Source organism: Miscanthus floridulus, chromosome 5, assembly GCF_019320115.1.
Source record: "Miscanthus floridulus cultivar M001 chromosome 5, ASM1932011v1, whole genome shotgun sequence".
Classification (NCBI taxonomy): domain Eukaryota; kingdom Viridiplantae; phylum Streptophyta; class Magnoliopsida; order Poales; family Poaceae; genus Miscanthus; species Miscanthus floridulus.
In genome coordinates, this window is record NC_089584.1 from 39,500,725 (window position 1) to 39,525,532 (window position 24,808).

Here is a 24,808-nt window from a genome sequence, read left to right on the forward strand (position 1 = left end):
CCGTACGTAAGCAGGTTCGTCACCCTCTTGAAGGATAGGTAGGGGTATGTTTGCCCTGAATGGAGGTATTTCCTGATAGCCCCTATAGTCTTTTTCGTCCGCCACTCCATCAACACCGACAATCTTCCTTTTCCCTTCTAGGACTACCTTTAGCCTTCCTTTTGTCTTGTTGTCCCTTGCATAGAAGACTTGCATAACATCTCTTGCAAGGATGAAGGAGTCATCTCTATATGCGGTCTTAGTGAGATCAACGGTAGTGAACCCTTTGTTGTCAGTGTTGATTTCCTCAAGTCAGACCCACTAGCAGCGAAAAAGAGTTACTTTCAATGGACAATAGGCTAGCTCCCATATCTCCTCTATGAAACCATAGTATATCGCCTACACGTTGCCATTTTCATCATGAGCATCAAAATGAACACCACAATTTTGGTATGTGCTCTTTCCATCTTATTTTTTTGTGTAAAATGTGAATCCATTGATCTCATACTCTTGGTACTTAAGATTTGTACTCGATGGTCCTTTGGCTAAGGCATCCAGTTGATTACCCAACTTTATTCCAAGCAAGCGACATCGTAACCAGTTGACAAATTCCTTCTTATTTTTTTTATCTAGCCAAGCATGTGACCTGCTCGGATATAGAGTTTGTAGCAATTGCCTGTGCTCATCAATATATGGCATCACGCCCTTGGCTTACTGGCAAACAGCAAACTGTGCCTGTCTGAAAGAAACAGGGTCATCTACTGTAATAGATTTCTCCTCGGTCGTTCCTTTGCCACATAGTCTTCCCTCGTGATGAGATTCTAGAACTCCAACCCTTTTGATGTCCAGATAATATGTGCAGAACTCAATGGCCTTCTCCGTTAACCATCCTTCAACCATGCCCCCTTCTGGCCTAAATCTATTCCTAACATACCTCCTAAAAACTTTCATCAATCTTTCGAAAGGGAACATCTGATATAGGTACATTGGGCCAAGGGCTCTAATTTAGTCAACAAGATGAATGAGCAGATGCAATGAGATATCAAAGTAAGTCGGCGGGAAATGCATCTCAAACCTAATAAGAGTTTCAGCTATGTCCCACTGCAGCTGCTCTAACGTGGACACATCAATGACCTTTTTTAAGATTGCGTTGAAGAACGAGCAAAGCTTTATGATTGGGGCATGAACCTTTGGGGGGAGGATACTACGTAGGGCAATAGGGAGCAACTGAGTCATAATGACATGACAATCATGGGCCTTCATAGGGTCATAGTTGAACTTGAGTTCTCTCATGTTCACTAGCCTCTTTGGGTTCGCACAATAGCCCGTTGGGACTTTGAGTTCATTGAAGAAAGAAATAAGCGCATGCTTTTCTTTCTTCTTCAATGTCCATGACGCAATCGAAAGTTCAAACTGGCCATTCTCTAACTCCATGGGATGCAGCTCCTTCCTGATTCCCATGTGTTGCATGTCCAGACATGTGGCTAGTGAATCCTTCGATGTCCCCCCGATGTCCATCAAGGTGTTAAGAGTGTTAGTGCACACGTTTTTAGTGATGTGCATGGGATCAAGACAGCGGTGTACACTCAGAAATGGCCAGTAAGGTAGTTTCCAAAAAATTGATTTTTTCTTCAAAATGCTCACATCAGGCGCTGCTACTACATTGTCCCCCTTCCCAAGGATAACCTCTAGTTTGTTGAGTTCTCGAAGTATCATAGGTCCGTCTCGATATTTTGGAGCTAAGCGTTTCTCAATAGTACCGTTGAAATTTTTTCTATTCCTACAGTAAGGGTGATCCTTAGGTAGGAACCTACGGTGTCCCATATAAACCATCTTTAAGTTATTTGGTAGATTTACCGCATCAGTGTCGTCCAAGCACTCAACACATCTAGTATAGCCTTTTGCCTTCTCTCTGAACAACAAACTTCGACCTGGAAGGTCAGTGATTGTAGCGATAAGTACTCCCTTGATTGTGACATGTTCCTTTTTATACTCGTCCCAAACATCCGGCACACCCTTTTCAAACATCTCCACTAGTTCATCGATCACTGGTTCTAGAAACACATCGATATCACTCCCAGGATGTCTTGGCCCTTGAATCAGTAGTGGCATCTAGATGTACGACCGCTTCATAAAGACCCAAGGTGGAAGATTATATATACAGAGCGTCACTGACCAGGTGCTATGATTGCTTCTAACCTGGTCAAAAGGATTCATCCCATCTGTGCTCAAAGCAAACCAAAGGTGCCTTACCTCTCCACTGATGTCCTTATAGAACATAGTATTGATAGTCCTCTAGTCATGCCCATTGACGGGGTGCCTCATCATTGTATCTTTCTTACACTCTTCGCCATGCCAGTGCAACAGCTTGGCTGACTTTATACATGCAAACAACCTATGCACCTAGGGAGCTATAGGGAAATACCAAACGACCTTCATGGGACCTCCTCTAGTCTTGGTACCCTCATCTGACGACTCTTCCTTGTACCATGGAGCTTCACACTTGGGGCACTTGTCAAAGTCTTTGTATTTTTCTCCATGGTATAATATGCAATCATTGGAACACACGTGGATTTTCTCAACCTCGAGGCTGATGGGACAGATCATTTGCTTGGCCAAGTATGTCTTTTCTGGCAACTTGTTTTTTCTAGGAGCATTTTCCTTATTATACCTAATAACTAATTGAAGCCTTTATCGCTCAATTCGTTTGTCGATTTGAACTCTAACAGCATGATGTCGGCTTCTAGTTTGCTCATTGGACAATTCCTATACAATGGAGTTTTGTCATCTTGTCTCATTTTCTCTAGGTTTCTCAGCTGTCTTTCAATAAGACATTCAGTCTCTACATTACGCAGCAGCTAGAAAATGCCATTATTATCCTCGGTGTTGTCAGCTAGCGTGTTCCTAAACACATTATTAACTGTGGCCATAGGTTCCGTATTGACACCGGGTTCCTTGTCAGCATCGTGGATGGCTACGTCAGGCATGTCCACATTATCATCGTTTTTCTATAGAACATTCACACCAACCTCACCATGCATAGTCCATATCGTATAGTTTGGCATGAACCCCTTGGTAATCAAGTGCGATCGTATAGACTCAATTTGACGAAAGTTCCTTTGATTCTTGCAATCTTTGCATGGGTAGAAGACAGGGTTCCCATTCCCAGCCTGGGCTTTGGCAGCGGTGATAAACTGGCTGACACCATGCATGTACCGCTTGTTCGTTCGGGACAGATGTATCCACTCTCGATCTATCTCTGCACAAAAAAATACTAAGATAGTATTATAAAAAATTAATAAGAAATCGAGCTTCATGAACAACAATTGTAGCTCAAAAGTACCATTTTTGGAAAACATTATTATACACTAATTATTGGAAAATTGAAATTGGTAGCCTTGGCCCTGTAAATTAAAAATCATAGTAAAAAACAATTATTGCACAATAATGAAGAACATCTATTCTACTCTACTTCTAAGAACTAATTATAGCATCATATACTAACAATGATGATCTTCACCACCATGGAATAATTAGCTAAGAATTTAAATGTGTTCATAGACACCAACTGTTTGGATGATGGATTCACCACAATTTGAGCCTTACACAAATGTCCAATTGAAAAAATGCTCTCTAGAATAGAGAAAGAACTAGAATGAGAATCAAGCAATGTAGCCATCAAAACTAAGCTAATTAAGCAACAAAATCAAAGGAGTGGATGTTTGTTACTAACCTTAAAGCAAAAAGATCAAGCCATTCTTCAAAATCCAAGCGCTAGCTTCATGGTGAAGAGCATCCGCAACAATGGAGGGAAGGGCCCAAACGCGCGCCTCTGTTCTCGGGATAGAAGAGAGGGGGAAGAATAGGACGGCTGCAGCCTTTTTGTGCTATAGGCTTATCACCGTCAGTTCTTGGGTAGAACCAACAGTGATAGGGTCAAATCACTGTCGGTTTGTGGCTTGAACTAGCAGTGATAAGTGGCCACCAAAACACTATCGGTTCAAGCCACAAACCGGTAGTGATGTAGTGCTTCACTACTGGTTTTAGTCCAGCCCCAATCATTTTCTCCTTTTCAAGTTCATAACCGGCAGTGAAGGTACATCACTGCCGGTTCTCACAAATCCAACAGTGATGATACTGGCAGTGATGTCCAAATCTGGCGTAGTGACATGGTGAGGGGATAGGGTTATATATGGAATTGTGAATAACATGGTTTTCTAGTTTGTTACAAGAAAATCCTGATTAACATGGTTGCTTGGCTTCGAAGTATAAGTCCATATCTTGCTTTCAAAGAAGTCAACATACCATGTTCCGTTTGGGCTCTTCCATAGCAGCTCGGCCCATTCCGTCCTAGTTGGGCCTTTCTCCACACGACGAGGATATCTTGGGGACCTAATATATTTACACCTAGATTTGGCCCACCTCTATAAATCGATTTCTAGAGATGGTCAATCGTAGCCACCTCTAAAAATTATTTTTTCAGAATTTACAAATTGCGAAAAATAGCAAAAAAAACTAGGAGAGGCCCACTAGTTAGCCTAAGAGAGATTTTCAAGAAGTCAAAAGTCTCGTGATTTTTTAGAGAATATGAGCGTGTGGGGTCAAGGGGATCAAAGTCACGACCTCAAGCCTCGTGCCTTGCTTCATTTACCACTGCGCCTCAAAATCACTCGTGACTAAGTTCCTTTTCTACTCAGTTTAATTTAGTGAATACTGTAGTGCATATATGAGACCATAAACGAATTAAAATTTTAAAAAATTGAACCGGAAAGTTTAGATCTCTTCAAGTATTATAACTTTAGTTTAGGTCATTTCTCAGTACAAGGTCATTAACAAAATTCTAAAAGATATTATTTTCAAAATCTTTAATCTTAAAATAGAATTTCTATGCCCTAAATGATTTTAAATCAAAAAGTCACCAACTACGAAGTTGCATATCTCTTCGAGTATTATAACTTTGCTTTAAGTCGTTTCTCCATCTGAGATACTTTGATAATTAAAAATACAAATTTCAAAATATAAAAACTTAAAACAGAATTTCTGTGCACTAAATGATCTCAAATGATTTTTTTTTGAACTAACAAGTTACAAATCCTTTCTATTACTACAGATTTGGTTTAAGTCATTTCTCCATCTGATCTGATGTAATTTAAAAAACTGAAAAATACTGAATTCAAATTGTGAAAAGTTTAAACAAACTTTTGAGCCTTAAATGATTTTAAATGGAAAGTCATCAACTATGAAGTTATGTAGATCTCTTCGAGTACTATAATTTTGGTATAAAGTTTGTATTCATACGACTTCGTTTGCAAAAGTTATGGATTTTAATGTGCTCCTGTTGTTAGAGGTGGTCCATAGAGCCGAACCGCCTCTAAGCACCTCTACCCAAAAAGGAAGTCACCGTTAAAAATCAAATCTACAGTAGTGATATATAAATTAACTTGAGGCATCAAACTGAAAAAGACAAGGAAAGGATTGCCACAATCAAGATCCCACTGGGTGGCAATGTACATCTCACTAATCAAGCACCTCAAAGAGAAGAGTGCTAGTGGGGATTGAAACTCTCAACTGAGCTGCAACCTCCAAAAGAAAAGCTAAATCTCTAGCTACGTACAAATCGGGCACTTAGTTCCGGGCTCGATTGATCGGCGCAAATAGCTAGCAATAGCTTGGATGACCGATCAGCTTTTCAATTCAAGGCCCAAGAAAGCAAGTGGTTTTGGGAATGTTGGTGAGGAGGAGAAGATATTTTGCTATGTACTCCATGTCTGCATCTCCACTGTTAGCGGCTCTAGGAAAATGCTTGAACGGACAATTGGCGGCGGTCACGAGCTGCCACTGATCCTTGCCTGGTCGAGCATGGACCACATGACCTGCACGTCTTCGTAGGCGCACGCCATCACCTCCCCGTGCAGCTTGGCCCTCTCGGCGTCGACGTGCTGCACCATCGCTGCGCATAAACAATGCAACAATCAGATTCGTAGTCATCGTCAGCTACCTGCAATATATATAAATATGTATCTCCACCGATCCATCGGAGCAGAAAAACACACAAGCCTGCAGAAAGAATTTGAAAGCAGGAACGCTGTGCTCGAACAATCTTAATGTGAAAGAATTTGGAAAGAGAACTGACCTGCGTTTGGTTGCCGCGTCTTCTTGCCGCCGTCCTTCTGTGGGCCGAAGATGGTGCAGGCTTTCCTGAAGGGCGTTGTAATGGTGCGCACCCAAGAACCCATATATATAAACACAGCACAGCACAGGAGGGGTCAAGCTCTGCCGGAACAGAGATAGAGAGATCGTCTCTGTCTGGCTCTGGCGCGCGCCGCTGCTGGCCAGGCCAAATCAACAAGCGGATGTGTATGTAGCGGGTGGGTGTACGTTTTTATGAAGGCACTGCTCCAGGAAGCTGGAAGGATGTTGGTGGCAAGGGCAATGTGTTGAGAAAGAGGATAACAACGGATGGAGGAGCTCCTAGCAGTTCACAGCGCTCGACCAAATCATGGGCGCTGCGTGGGCATCACGCGAGTATATATCATGGCGAACGAAGGGGCCGACGAGGAGATGGGAAGGTGTGGGAGCTTTGTGCACAGCGGCATGACGATGAGAGGTGATTTGTGAGGGTAGGGAGGGGGTTGGGGAGGCAAGATCCGGGGGACAAGCGGCGTGCGCGGCCATGTTGAGCGCCGCGCAGTGGCTGCACGTGCTGCCCTTGCCTGGCAGGCATCGATCAGTCCGAGAGCGAGAGAAGATGGCACAGCAGCATGCATGATTGGGCCGTTGGGCGCGCGGGCGGGAGCCGCCGGGACGATCGATGGACCACCACGCCACGGAGTTTCGTCCGCCGCCGCCCGGCGCGCGCGCTGCGGCAGCCGATGGTTGGATCGATCGGTGGATCGCGCGCGTTTTGTGCCGCCCGTGCAGTGTACGTACGAAGCGATCGTACTTTTGTGGTGCACACCGCGCGCTCAACCATTGCGCTGGGCTGGAATCGATCGGCTCCCATATGCTAGCTTAGCTTGTCTAGCGCGCGCGTTCCAACAGAATAATTCATGGACGTGCCGCCATGCCTCGACAGTCGACACCGACCCCTTTTGGGCTGTGTGGTTGGTCGATCCCGAGCATGTGCGCCTAGCTGCGCATGTCTCGGGCCAAATCCATCGCACTCGCCGCTCGCGATATCTCTTTTATTTTCATTTTCTTTTCCTTTTCCACTTATTATTCCTCATTGTCTCGGAAGGGGTTTTCCACGAATCGTGTTGTACACATAGCCACGTTACATTCTCACTGGCAGTTTACTGAACACAATGTGGTTCTTCCATCGTCCCCACATTTCCTCATCAGCTAGTATATTCTCTTAGACTGAGTTAGACATGACAAATTACCAATGCAAACCAAACGATGATGAAGCCACGAAGGTTCTTTCTTTAATTTGTACTTGCATTGTCATGTCATACAAATCTCACCAATGTGAACTCGATCTTCTATTATGTACATGTTCCCATCGAGGATCACAACTACCTCCTAGTTTTACCTCCCCAAATTTGCTATATTCTTTTGCCCATGTTCTATGCCCAAATGCCTCCCTTGTGAGTAATAAAATATTACATGTACGGTAACAGCCAAATGCTTCCCTTGTGCGTAGCACGTACTACTATTGCTACTGCATAACGTTTCATTATTGTCGTAGGCAATAATTTGGTCAATAGATGACATTGGGGGATTCAGAGCAAGCTAGGTTGCCAATAATGCCCACATATATATATTGTGTGGTCATTTGGCACGGCTCCTCGGAGCCTATTATCCATAGACCATGGGAATAACTTCTTTTCAGCCAAAGAGTAAAATTTTGTCTAAGTTCTAGCGGAAAGTAAATAAGAATTACTTCTCCGTTTTTGCTGAGAGTAAAAAAAAAATGTTCATCACTGCTCCCTATTCAATCCCACTATAATCAATTCTCATCTCTGCTCCTAACCCTGCTCCTTCATCATAATCAACTAGAAACAATCCATCGATGAATCAAGTAGCTTAGAGCTAAGGGGGTGTTTGGTTCCTTAGTCCAGATTTTAGTCCCTGTCCCATCGAATGTTTGGACACATGCATGGAGTATTAAATATAGATTAAAAAAATAACTAATTACACAGATTGCGACTAATTTGCGAGACGAATTTTTTAAGCCTATTTAGTCCATGATTTGATAATGTTGTGCTACAGTAAATATGTGCTAATGATGGCTTAATTAGGCTTAATAGATTCATCTCGTAAATTAGTCTACTCCTGTGTAATTAGTTTTTTAATTAGCTCATATTTAGTCCTCCTAATTAGCATCCGAACGTTCGATGTAACACGAACTAAACTTTAGTCCCTGGAACCAAACACCCCCTAAGAATGAGAAAGTGAAGCTATACCAAACCAACCCCTATATATTCTACACTGTAGACCATAATAACAAACTAGAACTACCAATTCTCAACGGTTTCCATGGTGGATTTCTTCATCACTCCCAACAAGAACCCTTTCCGTCACGTGGTATGTTCACTGGAATCAAAAAGATTCGGGGACATGACGTACAAAGGGGCAAGCTGACACAATAATATTGCGTGCCTGGCCCTTACCTCTGGACTAAATCGATCGTTCAATCATCATATGCACACATATGCTAATGCCGGCCGGGCCGGGGGGACCTCCCCAATCCCAGTCGGGGTTCTCACACTGCAGTTTTGACTGCTCGGGAACCCAATTATGCCTCGGTTCCTTGCTCCTGGCTAGTTGTCAGTACTATTACAACTTACTTCTCTGACGGGGTAGCAGTGATTTGCAGTGCTGTGATGCAAGTTGTAGCCTACAACTACCGGCAAGTTGCACTGCTGCTCTGTGATGATTCTTTTGGTCTGTTCATCGTACTTTGAACCGTTATAAATGTTAAAGGTTACGGATGACGGGATGAGAGGTACTAAGCGCGTTCGGCCGGTCATGTCTCAGCTGCTTGTTTCAGCTTATTCTCTCACAGAATACTATTCAATCATCCAAAATAAGTCGTGCTACAGTAGCCATCTGTACCCTCCTTTCACATGTGTTCTGCTTTGATCTTATCATTGGTTATGTCTGGGTATCTTTAATATAATTTTACACGTCGGAATGAAACCTATGGGAGGAGCTGCCTCGTAAACGTAATGTTCCGCTAGATAAACTAAAACAAACCTCGCGCGTTGTCGCGGAAATTGCAGATTAATGGATTATGTGGTATGATAATATAGACAACAAAATGCTTACGTGTCTTGCTGACGTGAACATTACAGCTACATGTGCTAGTGGTTTTTAATCTATCTATATCTCTTATAATTCTAAACACCACTAGAATATTATCTTGACATGTAAGGTGTCCACCTCAGCAGTCCACTATGACTTGTAATTAAAGTCCACTAGCACAAGCAATTATGATATCCACGTCAGCGAGACACATCATCCACTAGCATGCATTTAGTTGTCCACATTAGCGTGCCACACTATCCACTGACATTAGTTTATAATAGTTAATCTCTTTCTAAGAAATATATGAATAGTGAAATTTTATTTCAAATAAGTAGTTCCCGCAGCAACGCGCGTGGTATTCTTCTAGTTGTATGTGATAGTGCATTGCCTAGTTGGACAATTTGCATGTTGAGATAAATAGCTAAGGGTTTTGCTTAGTAGATTTTAACTGTATGTGATAGTGGCCTAGTTGGACAACTTGCATGTTGAGATAAATAGCTAGTGAGGTTTTACTTTCTAAGAGTAAAAGATAAGATGTCCGTGCGTTGTACTAGGGCCATGATTTTATGATTGAACCTCAGTAATCGAACACGTGGATTCAGTCTTAGTATCAGAATCGGGTCGGACACGGACACGTGAGCTCCGAGAACTTCGTATCAGACACGAACATGTGGATTCAGTCTTAGTATTAGAATCGGGTTGGACGCGGACATGTGAGCTCCGAGGACTTCATATCGGACACAGAAACATGGATTCGGTCTTAATATCAGAATATGGTTGGACGCGGACATGTGAGCTCCGAGGACTTCGTATCGAACATGGACATGTGGATCTGGTCTTCGTATCGGAACCGGATAGGATGTGGACGTGTGAGTTTTAAGTGGAGGATAAGTCATATCGGACATGGACATGTGGGCATGGATCGAGATTTAGTATTACCAAGTATACGATGATATTAGAGTCTTTTTATGTGTAGAGAAGAGAAATATAGTTTGGTACCACTACGGAAATTATCTTATTAGAGGCTATAGACATTTAAATTATAAACAAAATTAGGAGCATTTATATTATCAATACTATATCAATTAGAAAACTGCTCCGATACTCCTCTTCGGCAGGTCTCAGTGGAGGTTTCATATATCTATTTCCAAGACTCAGGTGTTGGAAACAATGCAAACAAGTTTTATCCTAAAAACTCATTTCATTCTATGAAACATTTATCATATCTCTTTATTTAAACTATGTCATGTCAGCTTATTTAATGTCTATGAAACTCCTATTTGAGACTGGCCTTCATAAAAATTGCACAGAACTATCCAATTAGTTAAAATTTTCCTAATTATTTTCACTGGGTCCTACATGGGACTGGCCCATCCAAGCCGACCTCATCTATTCCCGATCCACTTCCTTTGAATTCCATGTATGATGTCTCTCTTTTGTTTCCGTGCGAGGAGCGAACCTACATCAGCGAGGAGCATACCTCGATGAAGGACTAAGAACGGCGACCAGAGGGGGTGAATGAGAGCTAAATCCACTTTTCTTCCGATTTTGGCCTGTCCCAGATTCAACCCCGAATCTCTAGAAACTGCTCGAAAAGCTCACACAAGTCAGCTAGTGACTAGATGAATAAAAGGCAGAAGCAAAAACACACCAGAGAAGGTGCGGAAGCAAATCAAGCAAGGTACGGCGAAAAACCCGATTTCATAGTTCAAATCGGACTGGTCACATGTGCATATTAGACCTATCCGGTATGAACATGACAACACACATTGCTTCAGAAGAAAAAGTGAAAACCCTACCAAACGATGTCCAAAAATTATGAAATTTTAGATACATGCTCACAACACCGCCTTAAGGAAGCTCTCCACAAAATTTCAGCTTAAAACTCCAAAATTGAAAATACCAGACCTAGGCGAGCATACCGGACCATAAAACCAGACCGGTCCGGTATGAATCAGCCTTCTAGAAATTTCTTCCAAAATTCATATCTGATTTAAATCAACTCTGATTAAACTCAAACTTCGCAAGGGTGCCCGAGAGGGAGTTGAGAGGATATCCTCAGAGCATCAACACCCATAACTCACCAAACTCCCACGATCCCAAAATCCATAAAAGTGGTTGGGGTTTTCTCAAATTTCCTTGTAAGGGTGGATTTTTGTGCTCATGATGAATCTACCCAAATCACTTGGTAGATTAGATCATCAGAGGTCCTAGCACGTATCCGAACCCCAAAAACATCCCCAAACTCGCTGGAACACAAGAGCCAACAAAAACTCACAAGAGAAGGGGAGGGGAGAGAGGAAGAACAAAACAAAACAAACATAAACAAGAACGCAAATCTTGAGCCACAAAATTCAGAGGGCAACTTGCTTTTATTTCAAGCACAAACAAGATCTGGTTCTTACAAAGGATTGATTACACAGCAGAGGAATCACTGTCTACATTGCGGATCTCAAACATAGCGAAAAATAAGACAGACTATTCCTAGAAACAACCTAGTGACTTACACACAAGCTAATGGAAGAGATGGCTGGTTGCGGCAGCCTCCTATCTTATTCATAGACCTATTACACATTTCCAACAAGCGATTAGATATTTTGGTTGAACCACTAAACTTAGGGGCAAAATGGTCCAACTTGAGATCTGCATATCTGACAGCCATGAGGTCTTCACAAATTTGCTTCACCTCGACACAAGCTTTGCGATGACACCATGTGCCACCTCCAAGACTATTCTGAACTCCAATCGGGTTTTGTGGTCCCAACCTAAGAAATCGTCCACTGGTGATTTTGATGCCCAAACCACCAAACCCCCTAGAGAGGCATATCTGCCATGCCTCCTACACGATCCTGACACATGTCACCATCGTCCTTGACCACCCAATCACCAAGTCCTCCAGCACCTCCACTTGACTTGGTCAACTACCATCTTGACTTGGTAAACACGGTCAACTCATTTGCATGTACTCTTGGAGTCAAATTTAGCACAAATTTATCAGAGTATATCTAATGGAATCGAAAGACTCCAAGATTGATACATAGTAACCTAGCACAATCATGATAGCAAAAGGATCACACATCCTACACGTGCTAGGAGCTAAACTCATGACAAGAAAAATGTTATAAATTTGCTTTATACATTTTTTCTTGGTTGAATGTTATATATCCTTGGTGGTTATAGTAAACTACCAAAGTAATTGGTATCCTTGGTGGTTTCATTCGGCCTATAAGAAACTTTCCTTGAGTGTTATTATACACCGCTAAGGCAAGTGACCATTTCCTTGAGTCTATTGTAAATAGTCCAGGAAAATCACGATTTCCTTAGGATTGTGCAATTTCCTTGGCGGTTTAACATCCAAAGAAATGACTATTAGTATTTAAACATGACTTGCTCATTATTTATGTTAAGTGTTTAATGTCTTGTTAGGTTCACAAAACACGCAGGACACTAAGCCTTGTTAAGTTCACTTAAACACATATGACACTAACCCTTGTTAATTTCACAACACATGTATATCACATGCACTTAAGCTATGACATGCGTACTTTTTGTTTTCACATAAACATATATGACATACTCACATACATATATTACTGGCAAGCTTTGTTCTAGCCCATAGTAGTGATATATCTACTATTAATACCGGTTTGTGGCTTAAACCGGCACTTACATGTCACTGTTGGGTCATGGTTCAATCCGATAGTAATAGGGAGCTTCACTGCTGGGTTAATAAGATCCCAAATAATTGTTCAAATTATTCTAGGCTTATGACCTAGTAATGAAGCTTTATTATTGTCGGCTCATGTATACCCAATAGGGATGATCTGGCAGGGATTATCACTAACACAAAATAGAATACCCTTGAGGGTCATAGATTTCCATAAGGGGCAAGATTGAACCCTTAGGGAATATAGCATTACCTTGGCAGTTGTAGAAAACATTCAAGGAAATGCATATTTTTTGAGTGCTAAACCAAATGGCCAAGTTAATTGTACATTTGCTTGAGGGTTAGTCTGAACTCACTACTTACTTCTAACCCTTGCGCAACGACGAAAAAACGTTGCAATAGGCCCAATTTAGTTGCAAAAGTTAGATGTTGCAACCAAATCGCGTTCGTTGCCAATGGTTGCAAAAAGTCACGTTGCAATAAGGTATTGCAACCGTTGCTAGTTTGGCGTTGCAACTGTTGAGGTTTCTTGCAACCATAGATGTTCGTTGCCAAGCATAACAATAGGACATTATCGCAACATTCACGGTCGTGGCAATATAAGCACTTGCCACGCCCGTCTTCGTAGCAAGAGATGGTACATGCAATGTGAAAGGATCAATATGGCTAAGAGGGGGGTGAATTGGGTTAATTCTAAATTTTCTTGCAATAATTAAATCCTATGGTTAGCCCACTTAACCCCTTGTGCCTAGAAAAGTGTTTCTATTAAGCTAACGCACAACGGACTTGCAACCTATGTTCCAAACTTACTCTAGCATGGCAATTCTATGAATGTAAAAACAAGTATTGAATTGCTCAAAGTAAATGCTCAAAGTAAATAGAGAGAGAGGAACAACCACTCCCCACTAGTCCTCGTTGGAGCACCCACGCAAGGGTGTAGCTCCCCCTTGATCCGCGCAAGGATCAAGTGCTCTCTACGGGTTGATTCTTCGACACTCCATCGCGGTGAATCACCCACAACCGCTCACAACTTGAGTTGGGTCACCCACAAGCTCCGTCGGGTGATCACCAAGCTCCCAATCACCACCAAGCCATCTAGGTGATGGTGATCACCAAGAGTAACAAGCACGAACTCTCCTTGACCACGCGAAGCCTAATGAGAACGGTGGATGCACACTTTGCTACTCTTGATTCACTAATGAGGCTACTCTCTTGGATTCTCAAATCTCAATCACCTCACTAGGACCTTGCTCTTCTTAGCACTCACAAACATGTTTCTCAGCTGTTGGATTGAGCAAAAGTGACTCCACACACGAGTGGAGCTTCTATTTATAACATGGGCTGAAAAATGAACTGTTATGTGCCTCTGCGGGGTGACCGAACGCTCCGGTCAGTTCAACCTGCACACCAGTGTTTAAGTGTTGACCAGACTCTGGCAGGGTCCGATCACCACTGACCGGACGTGTCTGGTCGCATTTAACCCTCACTAGAACCTTACTGTACTCAACCGGATGCTGAACCCCCAGGGTCCGGTCAGTACTGACCGGACGCGTCCGGTCGCAGATTTTCCCTTCTAGAACCTTACTAGAGTCGACCGAACGCTGGCCCTCAGTGTCCGGTCACTCGACCATTCAGCGTCCAGTCGCGCCAGACGCAATCTCCTTGATCAAATGAACTGACCGGACCCTACAACCAACGTCTAGTCCGACCGGAGCCAATGTCCGGTCAGCATTTGACCATCCATTCACTTCCAAGGCTCGATCATATATGAATGAAGTTCGCTCCAAAGGATCTTAGGCATATGTAGGAGCTACCTAGCGCTAGTTTTGACAAGTGTGCACCACACCTGACTCACTAGACTCATCTAGGTCAAGCTACCCATCCATACCCCCCTTAATAGTACGGCGAAAGGAAAAACAAAGTCCTAAACTACTCTAAGTGTCTCTCCAACTCCAATTGACACTTAGAACTAGTCATCCTTAACCTTGTTGTCCATCCTTTGAAAACCGAAATGATTTCCATTGTAGGGGCATGACCACCTTGATTGCCCAATTGATCTCCATTACCATGACCTAACTTAATTGCCTCTGCAAAACACATGTTAGTCATAGTAATCTTGTATTGTCATTAATCACCGAAACCCAACTAGGGGCCTAGATGATTTCAATTTCCCTCTTTTTGGTGATTGATGACAATACCACCTCGAGTATGTGAAAGAGTGAGGTTTTTGACATGCTTGGTTCATATAAGCTTTTGTCAATAAGAACAAAGTAGTTAGGCAAGCTTATATGACCCAAGCCAACAGGATGTACTCAAAAGATATGAAATAAGCATGAGTACAAGTGGTGAAGCTCATTTGCATCGGAGTAAAGCATGGAAGCAAAAGCAAATGAGCATAACACAAGTGATATGACATATAAAGGAATTCAAAGTAGAGAGCACACATGTCATATATCACAATCACATAGATATCACTATCACATAGATATAATAGTATGCATGAAAGTAAACACACGAATGCATAAAAGTAATAGTGTATCACACAAATAAAACTCCAAATGTATATAATAGACTAATAGCTAATTAGGCTCCCCCTAAATGTCACTCCCCCTGAGTCTACATACTCGAACCCTCTCCCCCTTTGGCGTCAAACACCAAAACCTAAGGGTCGATTGGCGGGGCTACAGCGGACGAGCCGGGCGCTGAGGTACGAGGGGCAAGCTAGAACTGGGCGCCATCATCATCTGACCCTGAGCTTTGTACTAACTGACTCTCTGTGGCTGGAAGCATCGCTAAAGCAGTCTGGGTCTGAGCTAGGGCAGGTGCTGCCTGGGATGCTATTGGTATGTCTGTCGTAGGATCTAAAGATGCGATAGAAGAAGGGAGCCTCTGAGTAGTCATGGCGACGGGAGCTGCTATAGAAGGACCTAGGGCATACATATGTGGCGGTGTAGGCATCCCTGTCAACTCACTAAAAGATGCTCCAAGACTCCTGGAGACTAACGTGTCAGGCACAAATAGCGAGGGTGACTAATCCGGTGTGAAGCCCGTCTGAAGTGGTGTGAACTGTGGGGCTACCACTAGTGAGGATAACCACTGAGACACCTGTACTGTGGGGGAAGCAAACGGAGCTGGAGGCTGTCCCTGACTCTAAAGCCCAGTAGGCTGTACTACTGGAGTAGTCATAGTGGTAGTAGGCCGACCAATCTGGGGCAAAGGCTATGGCTGTGGAGCCCCAATGGCTATCACTACATGCTGCATGAATCCCAAAAGCTGCTGCTGCATGAGTAACTGCTGCTGATGCATTTGCTGTTGCTGCTGCTGGAGGACCTACTACTGTCGCTGGAACTCATCCTGACGAGCCTGAAACTATGCAAAGTTGGCAGCGGTTTCCTGAGCCTGTCTAGCCTGATCCTACTACATCCGCTCAAGAATAGCAATCAAAGCGAGGTCCGTCTACGATGCAGGTGGAGCGGAGCTAGAACTGCCGGCCTCTGCATCATGTCTGTGTGGAGGCATCTGAGGAATAGGCAAGTAGTCATCATCCGAACTGTCACTAGACTCGCTCACCTCCTACTGTGCCTCAAGCTGCTCCTCCTCAGTAGCTGCTATGCCTCTGATAATCTTGTCCTGCTGGGCTATAGACTTTGGTATATCTGGATGATGGTGAGGCTGACTGGGTGCCTATGGCATGCTATGCCTGATCCTCTGTGCCATATTATAAGCAGGAAACTCGGTAGTGGCACCTCTGTACTCTACAACCATCTCTGGTGATCTGACTGTCACTGCCTTGAGGATAATGAACGTGATCCAGTGAGCATAGGGTAGCTGCATGTGACCCTTGAAGCCCTCAGCTATCATGTCCTCCATCTTAGATAGAAGAAGATCCTAAATATCGAACACTGTCTGCTGCATCAAGGCGTTGAGGAGCCATAGCTGGATACAAGTCAAGCCCTCTCTGTATCCCATCCTAGGAAGCAGTGTTCTCCTCATAATAGCCTCTAGAACTCGAGCAGTCAGAGTAAGGTCACTGGGGTTCCTGCACGAGCCCTCGCCAAAAGGCTCCTTGAAGCAGTGGCGAACCAAGTCCGTAGGGGGCACATTGCCACCATGAGGACGCCTAGGAGGCTCTGTCTGTCCATAATAGACCTCATATAACCTGACAAGCTGCTCCTGTTGCCTTAGTATCTCGCTGACCCTCTGACTCATCAGTCGGTAGTCTCTACCTCTGAATGCAAAGTGAATATATCTATGGTGCGGGTCAATATAGAGAGAAGCATAAAACTGACGAACCCAAGATGGAACATATACTCTAGTCTGTCTAATCAAATCTGTCAGCCCTGGCAGATATGTAAGGTAGGGGCGAATATGCTCTCCAGCTGCTACGACTATAGCCTCAATGCTGCAAACCCGCTGAGATCTGAAAACTGCCCCACTGTTCAGATATGCGTTGTAGAAGTCTTCTTGGAGCGGTGTGTAGAATCCCTCAGATGCTATCTCATCCCTCCTCGGAGGAAACCATACATCAAACTCTACAAACCTCAACTGCTGAACTTGCTTGGCCGTGGCGGCCCTCAAGTCAAGGTGGGTCACTAGAGGCGGACCCTATGGTCTAGGCGGTGGACGTGATCCCCTGCGCTGAGCAGCTGGCCTTGGTGAGACTAGAACACGGGTACGACCAGAGCGGCATAGCTGTGGCTGGGGTGCCTGCTTGGTCTCCTCAGCCTCCTCGGCTTGCTGGCCCTCCTGAGTCTGCTCTATTGGCTCTGCTGGTGGGGGCTGTTGCTGTGACTCCTACTATGACTCCCCCTGAGGTTGAGGATCCACAATGGGAAGATGTCGTCCTACCATCATGATAGTCCTAGGTGGACTACCATGAAGACGCTCAATATGCTCAAGTCTACCCTGCGTCACTGGTGACAGATGATCTACAATGACAACTCCACTGCGGGCACCTCCTCTCTCGGCACGCTCTGCGGCCTCTGCAACTGCTGCTGCTCTCGCTGTCTCAGCATTAGGGTACTTGCGCTTCTTTGATGCAACCTTCTTCATCGCCTTACCTTTAGGACCTATAGGCAGGCGAGGCAGAGGCCTCCGATCATCATCTCCTGGACCACCACCAACATTCTTGGTGCGAGCCATCTGATCTGACTAGAACCACTTCCGCTGACAAGATCAACTGTCCACTGGCACTTTCGAGGCTTGGCCTCAATCTATACTCGTGAGCTTGGCTCCGAGCTGACTGTCAACTGCCACTGACACCTCAATAGCACCGACTCACTGCACGATGGAATAGAAGGATATACAAGTAAATATGATATATCTAATAGATGCGAAACCCTATGAGAGCAAGCAATTTAGATGCGAAATAGAAGCGAGTGGCTTGCTACCTGACGAACCGGCGATCCAAGAAGAAGAGAAGCGACCCGTGGGGAACCACCGACTCGGCTAGGGTTAGGGTTCCGACTCGACAAAGATTGGCGATGCAAGTGCTGAATCGACGGCCGAGAGGATGAAGGACATGAGCTCGGTGATTAGGCAAGTGCAATGGCAATGCTGCTGTGGTGGAGCTTGGCTGCATGGCTGGAGCTAGGACTGGGGTGCTTGGCGGCGCTGGAGAGATTTGAGCAACGGGCACGGCGGCGGCTCTGGACAGGGCGTTGTGTAGGAGCACGGCGTGGCAGCGCGAGGAGTGGAGACACGAGGGTGTGCTGGCACAGGGCGAGTGCGGCGGTGATCCTTGGGCATGGCGGTGCGAGGAGCTCGGCGTGGGCTGTCGTGGCTATGGCGGCTAGGGCAGAGGCGAACATGGCAGTGTGGCAAAGGGCTCGAGCGTTGATGTCGGCGCGAGCAAAAATGAATTAGGTCAGACTGCCAGTGATTTAGATTAAATAGGGTGGCCCCATGAGTCAGAAAAGGAAACGGGGAAAGAAATATGAGTCGCGCATGATTTCTACTGACTGGATGCTCTGGTGGTAGCGACCGGACGCTACCACCCAGTGTCCAGTCGATTCTAGAGAGGTCCAAATCCTCTGAATCGCGACCAGACGCGTCCGGTGGACACTGACCGGACATAGCCAGAGTCCGGTCAACTCAGCCTGATTCTTCTCCAAACGACCAGACGTGGGGACGTCTTCTGACCGGACGCTGAAAGACAGAGTCTAGTCACTCCTTCGCAGTGAGTTCACCTCCTATGAACTGACCGGACGCTGGACTTCAGAGTCTGGTGGAGCATCCGGACACTCTTTTTCCAGCAAATCTTCAATGTTCCTCTGTGCTGCCTATTCCCAATCAAGTCCCAACTCAAATAAGATCCAAATAAACACCAATTGGGACTGATGTGAGTGACCTCTCTCAAACCCTCATATTTTTCAAAATATTTTGCCTTAGGCTATAATTCTTTTTATGAAAATAGGCAATAAGAGAGCAAATAGAACAAAACGACAAAACAACATTCATGCATATGCAATACTTGTAAGTAAATCTAGTTGCTTGTCAAGTTTGATCCAAGGTTAAGCTTCTTCACACGCTTTTCAGCGGTTATCTTAACCATGTTAGACAAGCCCTATATGCATTATAAAGCGCTAAACATGTTGTATATTACAATGAATGCAAGGGACAACACAAGCTTAATTTTTAGTGAAGTTGCTAAAAACAAGCACATTGAGCTCATTCCGCAATCTACAAAATGTAGCCTTATCTAGCGGTTTAGTGAAGATATCTGCTAATTGATCTTCGGTTCTTACACCTTCTAGTGATATATCATTTTTGGCAACATGATCTCTTAGAAAGTGATGGCGGATATCTATGTGCTTGGTGCGAGAGTGTTGAACCAGATTATTTGCAAGTTTTACCGCACTTTCATTGTCGCACAAAAGAGGTACCTTTTCTAGAACTACACCATAGTCTAGCAAAGTTTGTTTCATGTATAGTATTTGTGCACAACAAGCACCCGCGGCAATGTATTCTGCTTCGGCGGTGGACAAAGCCACACTATTTTGTTTCTTGGAGGACCAAGACACAAGTGATCTACCAAGCAAATGGCACCCTTCGGATGTGCTTTTTCTACCAACTTTGCAACCGACATAATCCGAATCGGAATAGCCAACTAATTCAAATCTAGCTCCTTTGGGATACCAAAGGCCAATGCTTGGTGTGTGCTTAAGGTACCTAAGGATTCTTTTTATGGCAATTAAATGTGTTTCCTTAGGATTAGCTTGAAATCTAGCACACATACACACACTAAACATGATGTCGGGCCTAGATGCAGTTAAATATAACAAGCTACCAATCATGGAACGGTAGAGAGTTTGATCAACTGGGTTACCTCCCTCATCTAGGTCGAGATGTCCATTGGTAGGCATTGGTGTCTTGATTGGCTTACATTCATCCATCTTGAATCTCTTGAGAAGATCTTTTGTGTATTTCTCTTGAGAGATGAAGATGCATTCTTTCATTTGTTTGACTTGAAAACCAAGAAAGAATGTAAGCTCACCAATCATTGACATCTCGAACTCCTTTGACATCAATTCACCAAATTCTTTGCATGAGTCTTCATTTGATGATCCAAAGATGATATCATCAACATATACTTGATAAATGAAGATATGCCCATCAAGCTTCTTGGTGAATAGTGTGGTGTTAACCTTTCGAATGGTGAAGCTCTTCTCAATGTGAAAGTCCAGAAGGCGCTCATACCAGGCTCTTGGGGCTTGCTTAAGCCCATATAGTGCCTTGGACAACCTATAAACATGATTAGGATATCTAGGGTCTTCAAACCTGGGAGGTTGATCAACATAGACTAGTTCATTAATAAAGCCATTTAAAAATGCATTTTTCACATCCATTTGATATAGTTTCATTTCATGATGTGATGCATATGCAAGTAGAATACGGATGGCTTCTAATCTTGCAACCGGTGCAAAGGTCTCTCCAAAATCCAAACCTTCAACTTGGGAGAACCCCTTTGCAACTAGTCTTGCCTTGTTCCTCACAACAACACCTTGATCATCTTGCTTGTTGTGGAACACCCACTTTGTTCCAATGACTCTTGCACCTTTTGGTCGCTCTTCAAGAGTCCAAACTTCATTGTGAGTGAAGTTGTTCAACTCTTCATGCATGGCATTGATCCAATCTGGATCTTTAAGAGCTTCTTCTATCTTGGTAGGCTCATAGCAAGAGACAAAAGAGTGATGAGCAATAAATGAAGCAAGTTTTTAGATCGAGTCATTACACCCTCTGATGGACTCCCTATGATGAGATCTTGTGGATGATCTTGTAGGAGAGGTGTATTTCTTCTATTGACCACTTGAGGAGGAGGTTGTAGAGCATCAACATCTTATGCTTGTACCACTATTTGCTCATGGGAGATATTAGTATCTTCATTTTCTACTCTCCCATCTTTTTCACCATTTTGTGGCACACTTGATGAAGAAGGTTGATCAATGACTTGTACATCATCTTTTGGCTTGATGTCTCCCACCAGAATATTCTTCATAGCCTCCCTCAATGGTTCATCACCTACAACATCAAGATTCTCATATGCTCCTTGGGAGCCGTTAGATTCATCAAATTACACATCATATGTTTCTTCAACCAAGCTAGTGGCATGATTAAATACTCTATATGCTTTGGACTTTGATGAGTAACCAACAAGAAAACCAATATCACAACATCTTTAGAACTTCCCTAGGTGTTGCCGCTTCTTGTAGATGTAGCATTTGCAACCAAATACCCTAAAGAAGGAGACGTCCGGCTTCTTCCCATTGAGCAACTCATAAGGTGTCTTGCCAAGGAACTTTTGAAGGAATAGGCGATTGGATGCATAGCATGTGGTGTTGATTACTTCCGCCCATAGAGCTTTGGGGATGTTGTACTCATCAAGCATTGTTCTTGCAAGAGTGATCAATGTCTGGTTCTTCCTCTCAACTACACCATTTTGTTGAGGAGTATAAGTTGCGGAGACTTCATGTTTGATTCCAACTTCATCACAATAGGCTTCAATATTTGTGTTGTCAAACTCTTTGCCATTATCACTTCTAATCTTCTTGAGCTCCACTTCAAATTCATTTTGTGCTCTCTTGGCAAACTTCTTGAAGCAAGATGCAACTTCGGATTTGTCATGAAGAAAGAATACCCATGTATACCTTGAATAGTCATCAACAATCACAAGACAATAAAGATTTCCTCCCAAACTCTTGTATGTTGTTGGTCCAAATAAATCCATGTGAAGGAGTTCTAGCACTCTTGTGGTTGACATGAAAGCTTTGGTTGGATGAGTATTTACAACTTGCTTGCCGGCTTGACATGCACTACAAAGCTTGTCCTTCTCAAACTTCACATCCTTCAACCCTCTCACCAACTCATTCTTTATTAGCTTCTTGAGTGAGCTCATCCCAACATGAGCAAGTCTTCTATGACATAGCCACCCAAGTGTTGTTTTGGTGAATAGGCAAGTCTTCAAATTTGCATCTTCGGAGGTGAAGTCCACTAGATATAAGTTGTTGTATCTAAATCCATTGAATATCACTTGATTATCATCTACCTTGGATACAACAACATCCTTCTCGGTGAACAAGCATTGGAAGCCAAGATCACACAATTGTCCAACGAATAGCAAGTTGAAGCTCAAAGATGCAACATAAAGCACATTGGAGATGGAATGATCATTTGATATTGCCACTTTGCCCAATCCTTTAACCTTGCCCTTTGAGTTATCTCCAAATATTATTCTCTCTTGTCCATCTACCTCTTCATCTAGTGAGGTGAACATACGAGGATCACCGGTCATATGTTGAGTGCAACCACTATCAATAACCCAATGACTTCCACCGGTCTTGTAGTTCACCTACACACAAGAGATTCAAGCTTTAGGAACCCAAACTTATTGAGGGCCCTTCACCTTCTCAATAAGTGACTTAGCCACCCAAATCTTCTTAGGCCTATTCTTGTTAGGGGTCCTAAGAACATGACTTTCATCTTTCCACTAGAATTCTTTCTAAGCATGTAGTGAGCATTGAAGGCAAAGGGTCTAGCATGCTTGGGCAAGGGTTGTGGCGGTGGAGTTTGGCACTCATGAGCAAAGTGGCCTTCTTGCCCACACTCAAAACATCTCTTTGACTTTGGCTTTGGCTTTGATTGTTGTTGTTGAACTTGAGCCTTCTTCTTCTCTACACTTGCCACATATCCAATGCCACTTCTATCCATCTTCATAACGGTGTTCATGAGTAGCTCACTTTGGAGATCATTGTTCTTCTCTTCCTTGAGCTTGTTCTCTTCTTTGAGCTTCTCATTGTCAAGGATCAACTCTTCATTATGATCAAGAGTTTCTAGCACAATGGTGTTGTGGCTTTTCATCTCTTCAAGATCTTTCATGAGCTTTTCATTTTCATTCTTGAGCTTGACATATTCATCATAGTCATTGCACTCAACCACTTTCTTACCTTTGCCACTAGATCCTTGCTCAATGCTCTCATCAATTAAATCATCACATGATGTAGCTATATCAATCTTAACAACATGGTTAGTAGCATCATGTGGCTCATTTGGTAAAAATTCTTGAGCAATAACAAGAGTATCATAATTGATCTTTAGAGTTGTATATTCATCTTTTAGCTTGTTGTGGCTAGTGATGAGCTCATTGTACACCCACTCAAGTTTATCATGTTTATCTTTAAGCTCTTTCTTAGAAGATTTGAGCTCCTTGAGTTTGGATGATATAGCATCATTTGTTTCTTTAAGCTCAACATTAGCCTTTTCCAATGTATCGCATTTTGCTAAGAGTGAATCATTTTTAGCATCAAGCTTTTCATTTTTAGCTCTACTCTTTCTAATGATCTTAGTGTATTGTCTTAGTATTTTGACAAGATCATCATATGAAGGTGAATCATCATCATCGCTATCGCTATCATCATCACTAGCTTGCTCATCATCACTACTATCATCATTATTAGTTACCTTGCGTTCACCCTTGGCCATAAGGCATAGGTGTGTAGAGGATGATGGCGATGGTGGCGGTGAAGATGAAAGATCAATAGCAATGGCGGCCACCTTCTCATTTTCACTATCATCATCGGATGATCCACTAGATGAATCAATGTCCGTGAGCCAATCACCGATGATGTAGGCCTTTCCACTCTTCTTCTTGTGGAAGTCCCTGTTCTTGCCATCTCTCTTCTTGTATGGCTTGTTCTTCTTCTTCTCATCTTCATCTTCATTACTTGAGTCATCTTTCTTGCCCTTGTTCTTGTTCTTGAACTTGTCTTTCTTGGGCTTAGTGCATTGATGTGCTAGATGACCAAGTTCACCACAATTGAAGCAATCTATTTTGGAGATTGGCTTTCTTCTAGAGCTTGTGAAGAACTTCTTCTTCTTGCCGTCGAACTTGATGCCACTCTTATTTAGCTTCTTTAGCATTTTGGCGGCTTTCCTCACCATGAGAGCAAGATCTTCATCTTCATCTTCTTCATCACTTGAGCTCTCATACTCAAGTCTTGCTTTACCCTTATCTTGGCTAGCTTTGAATGCTAAGTCCTTCTCTTTCTTTTTGGTAGAGGATGAGCCATCTTGTGGCATGATGTGCATGTACATCTCATGAGCATTGATCTTTCCCAAGATTTGTGTCGGTGTAGCGGTGCAAAGATCACCTTGGTGTAGCACGGTCACAATATGCCCATATTTGTCAATGGGGAGGACACTCAAGATCTTTCTCACAATGTCGGATGGTGACATTTGAGTAAGTCCAAGCCCATTGACTTCCTCTACAAGAACATTTAAATGTGAATACATCTCATTAGCACATTCTTTGGGAAGCATCTCAAATGAATTTAGCTTTTTAATTACAAGATGATAGCGTTCCTCACGCTCACTCTTGGTTCCCTCATGGAGCGCATAAATGTCCAACCATAGTGCATG

General features: G+C 43.4%; 1 protein-coding gene across 1 annotated transcript; it reads right to left on the bottom strand.

Moving 5' to 3' along the window:
- Positions 1-5,391: 5,391 nt before the first annotated feature.
- LOC136452019 (uncharacterized) lies at positions 5,392-6,816 on the bottom strand. The gene is made up of 2 exons (XM_066452685.1): positions 6,113-6,816; positions 5,392-5,929 (listed from the first exon to the last, which is right to left on the bottom strand). The coding sequence occupies exons 1-2, from the start codon at positions 6,213-6,215 to the stop codon at positions 5,805-5,807; spliced, it is 228 nt and encodes a 75-aa protein (XP_066308782.1). The 5' UTR covers positions 6,216-6,816; the 3' UTR covers positions 5,392-5,804.
- Positions 6,817-24,808: the final 17,992 nt, after the last annotated feature.

Coding starts and splice junctions, on each gene's coding strand:
- LOC136452019 (XM_066452685.1), bottom strand. CDS start 6,215: ATGGGTTCTTGGGTGCGCACCATTACAACGCCCTTCAGGAAAGCCTGC. Junction 5,930..6,112: donor GACGCGGCAACCAAACGCAG/GTCAGTTCTCTT, acceptor GTTTATGCGCAG/CGATGGTGCAGCACGTCGAC.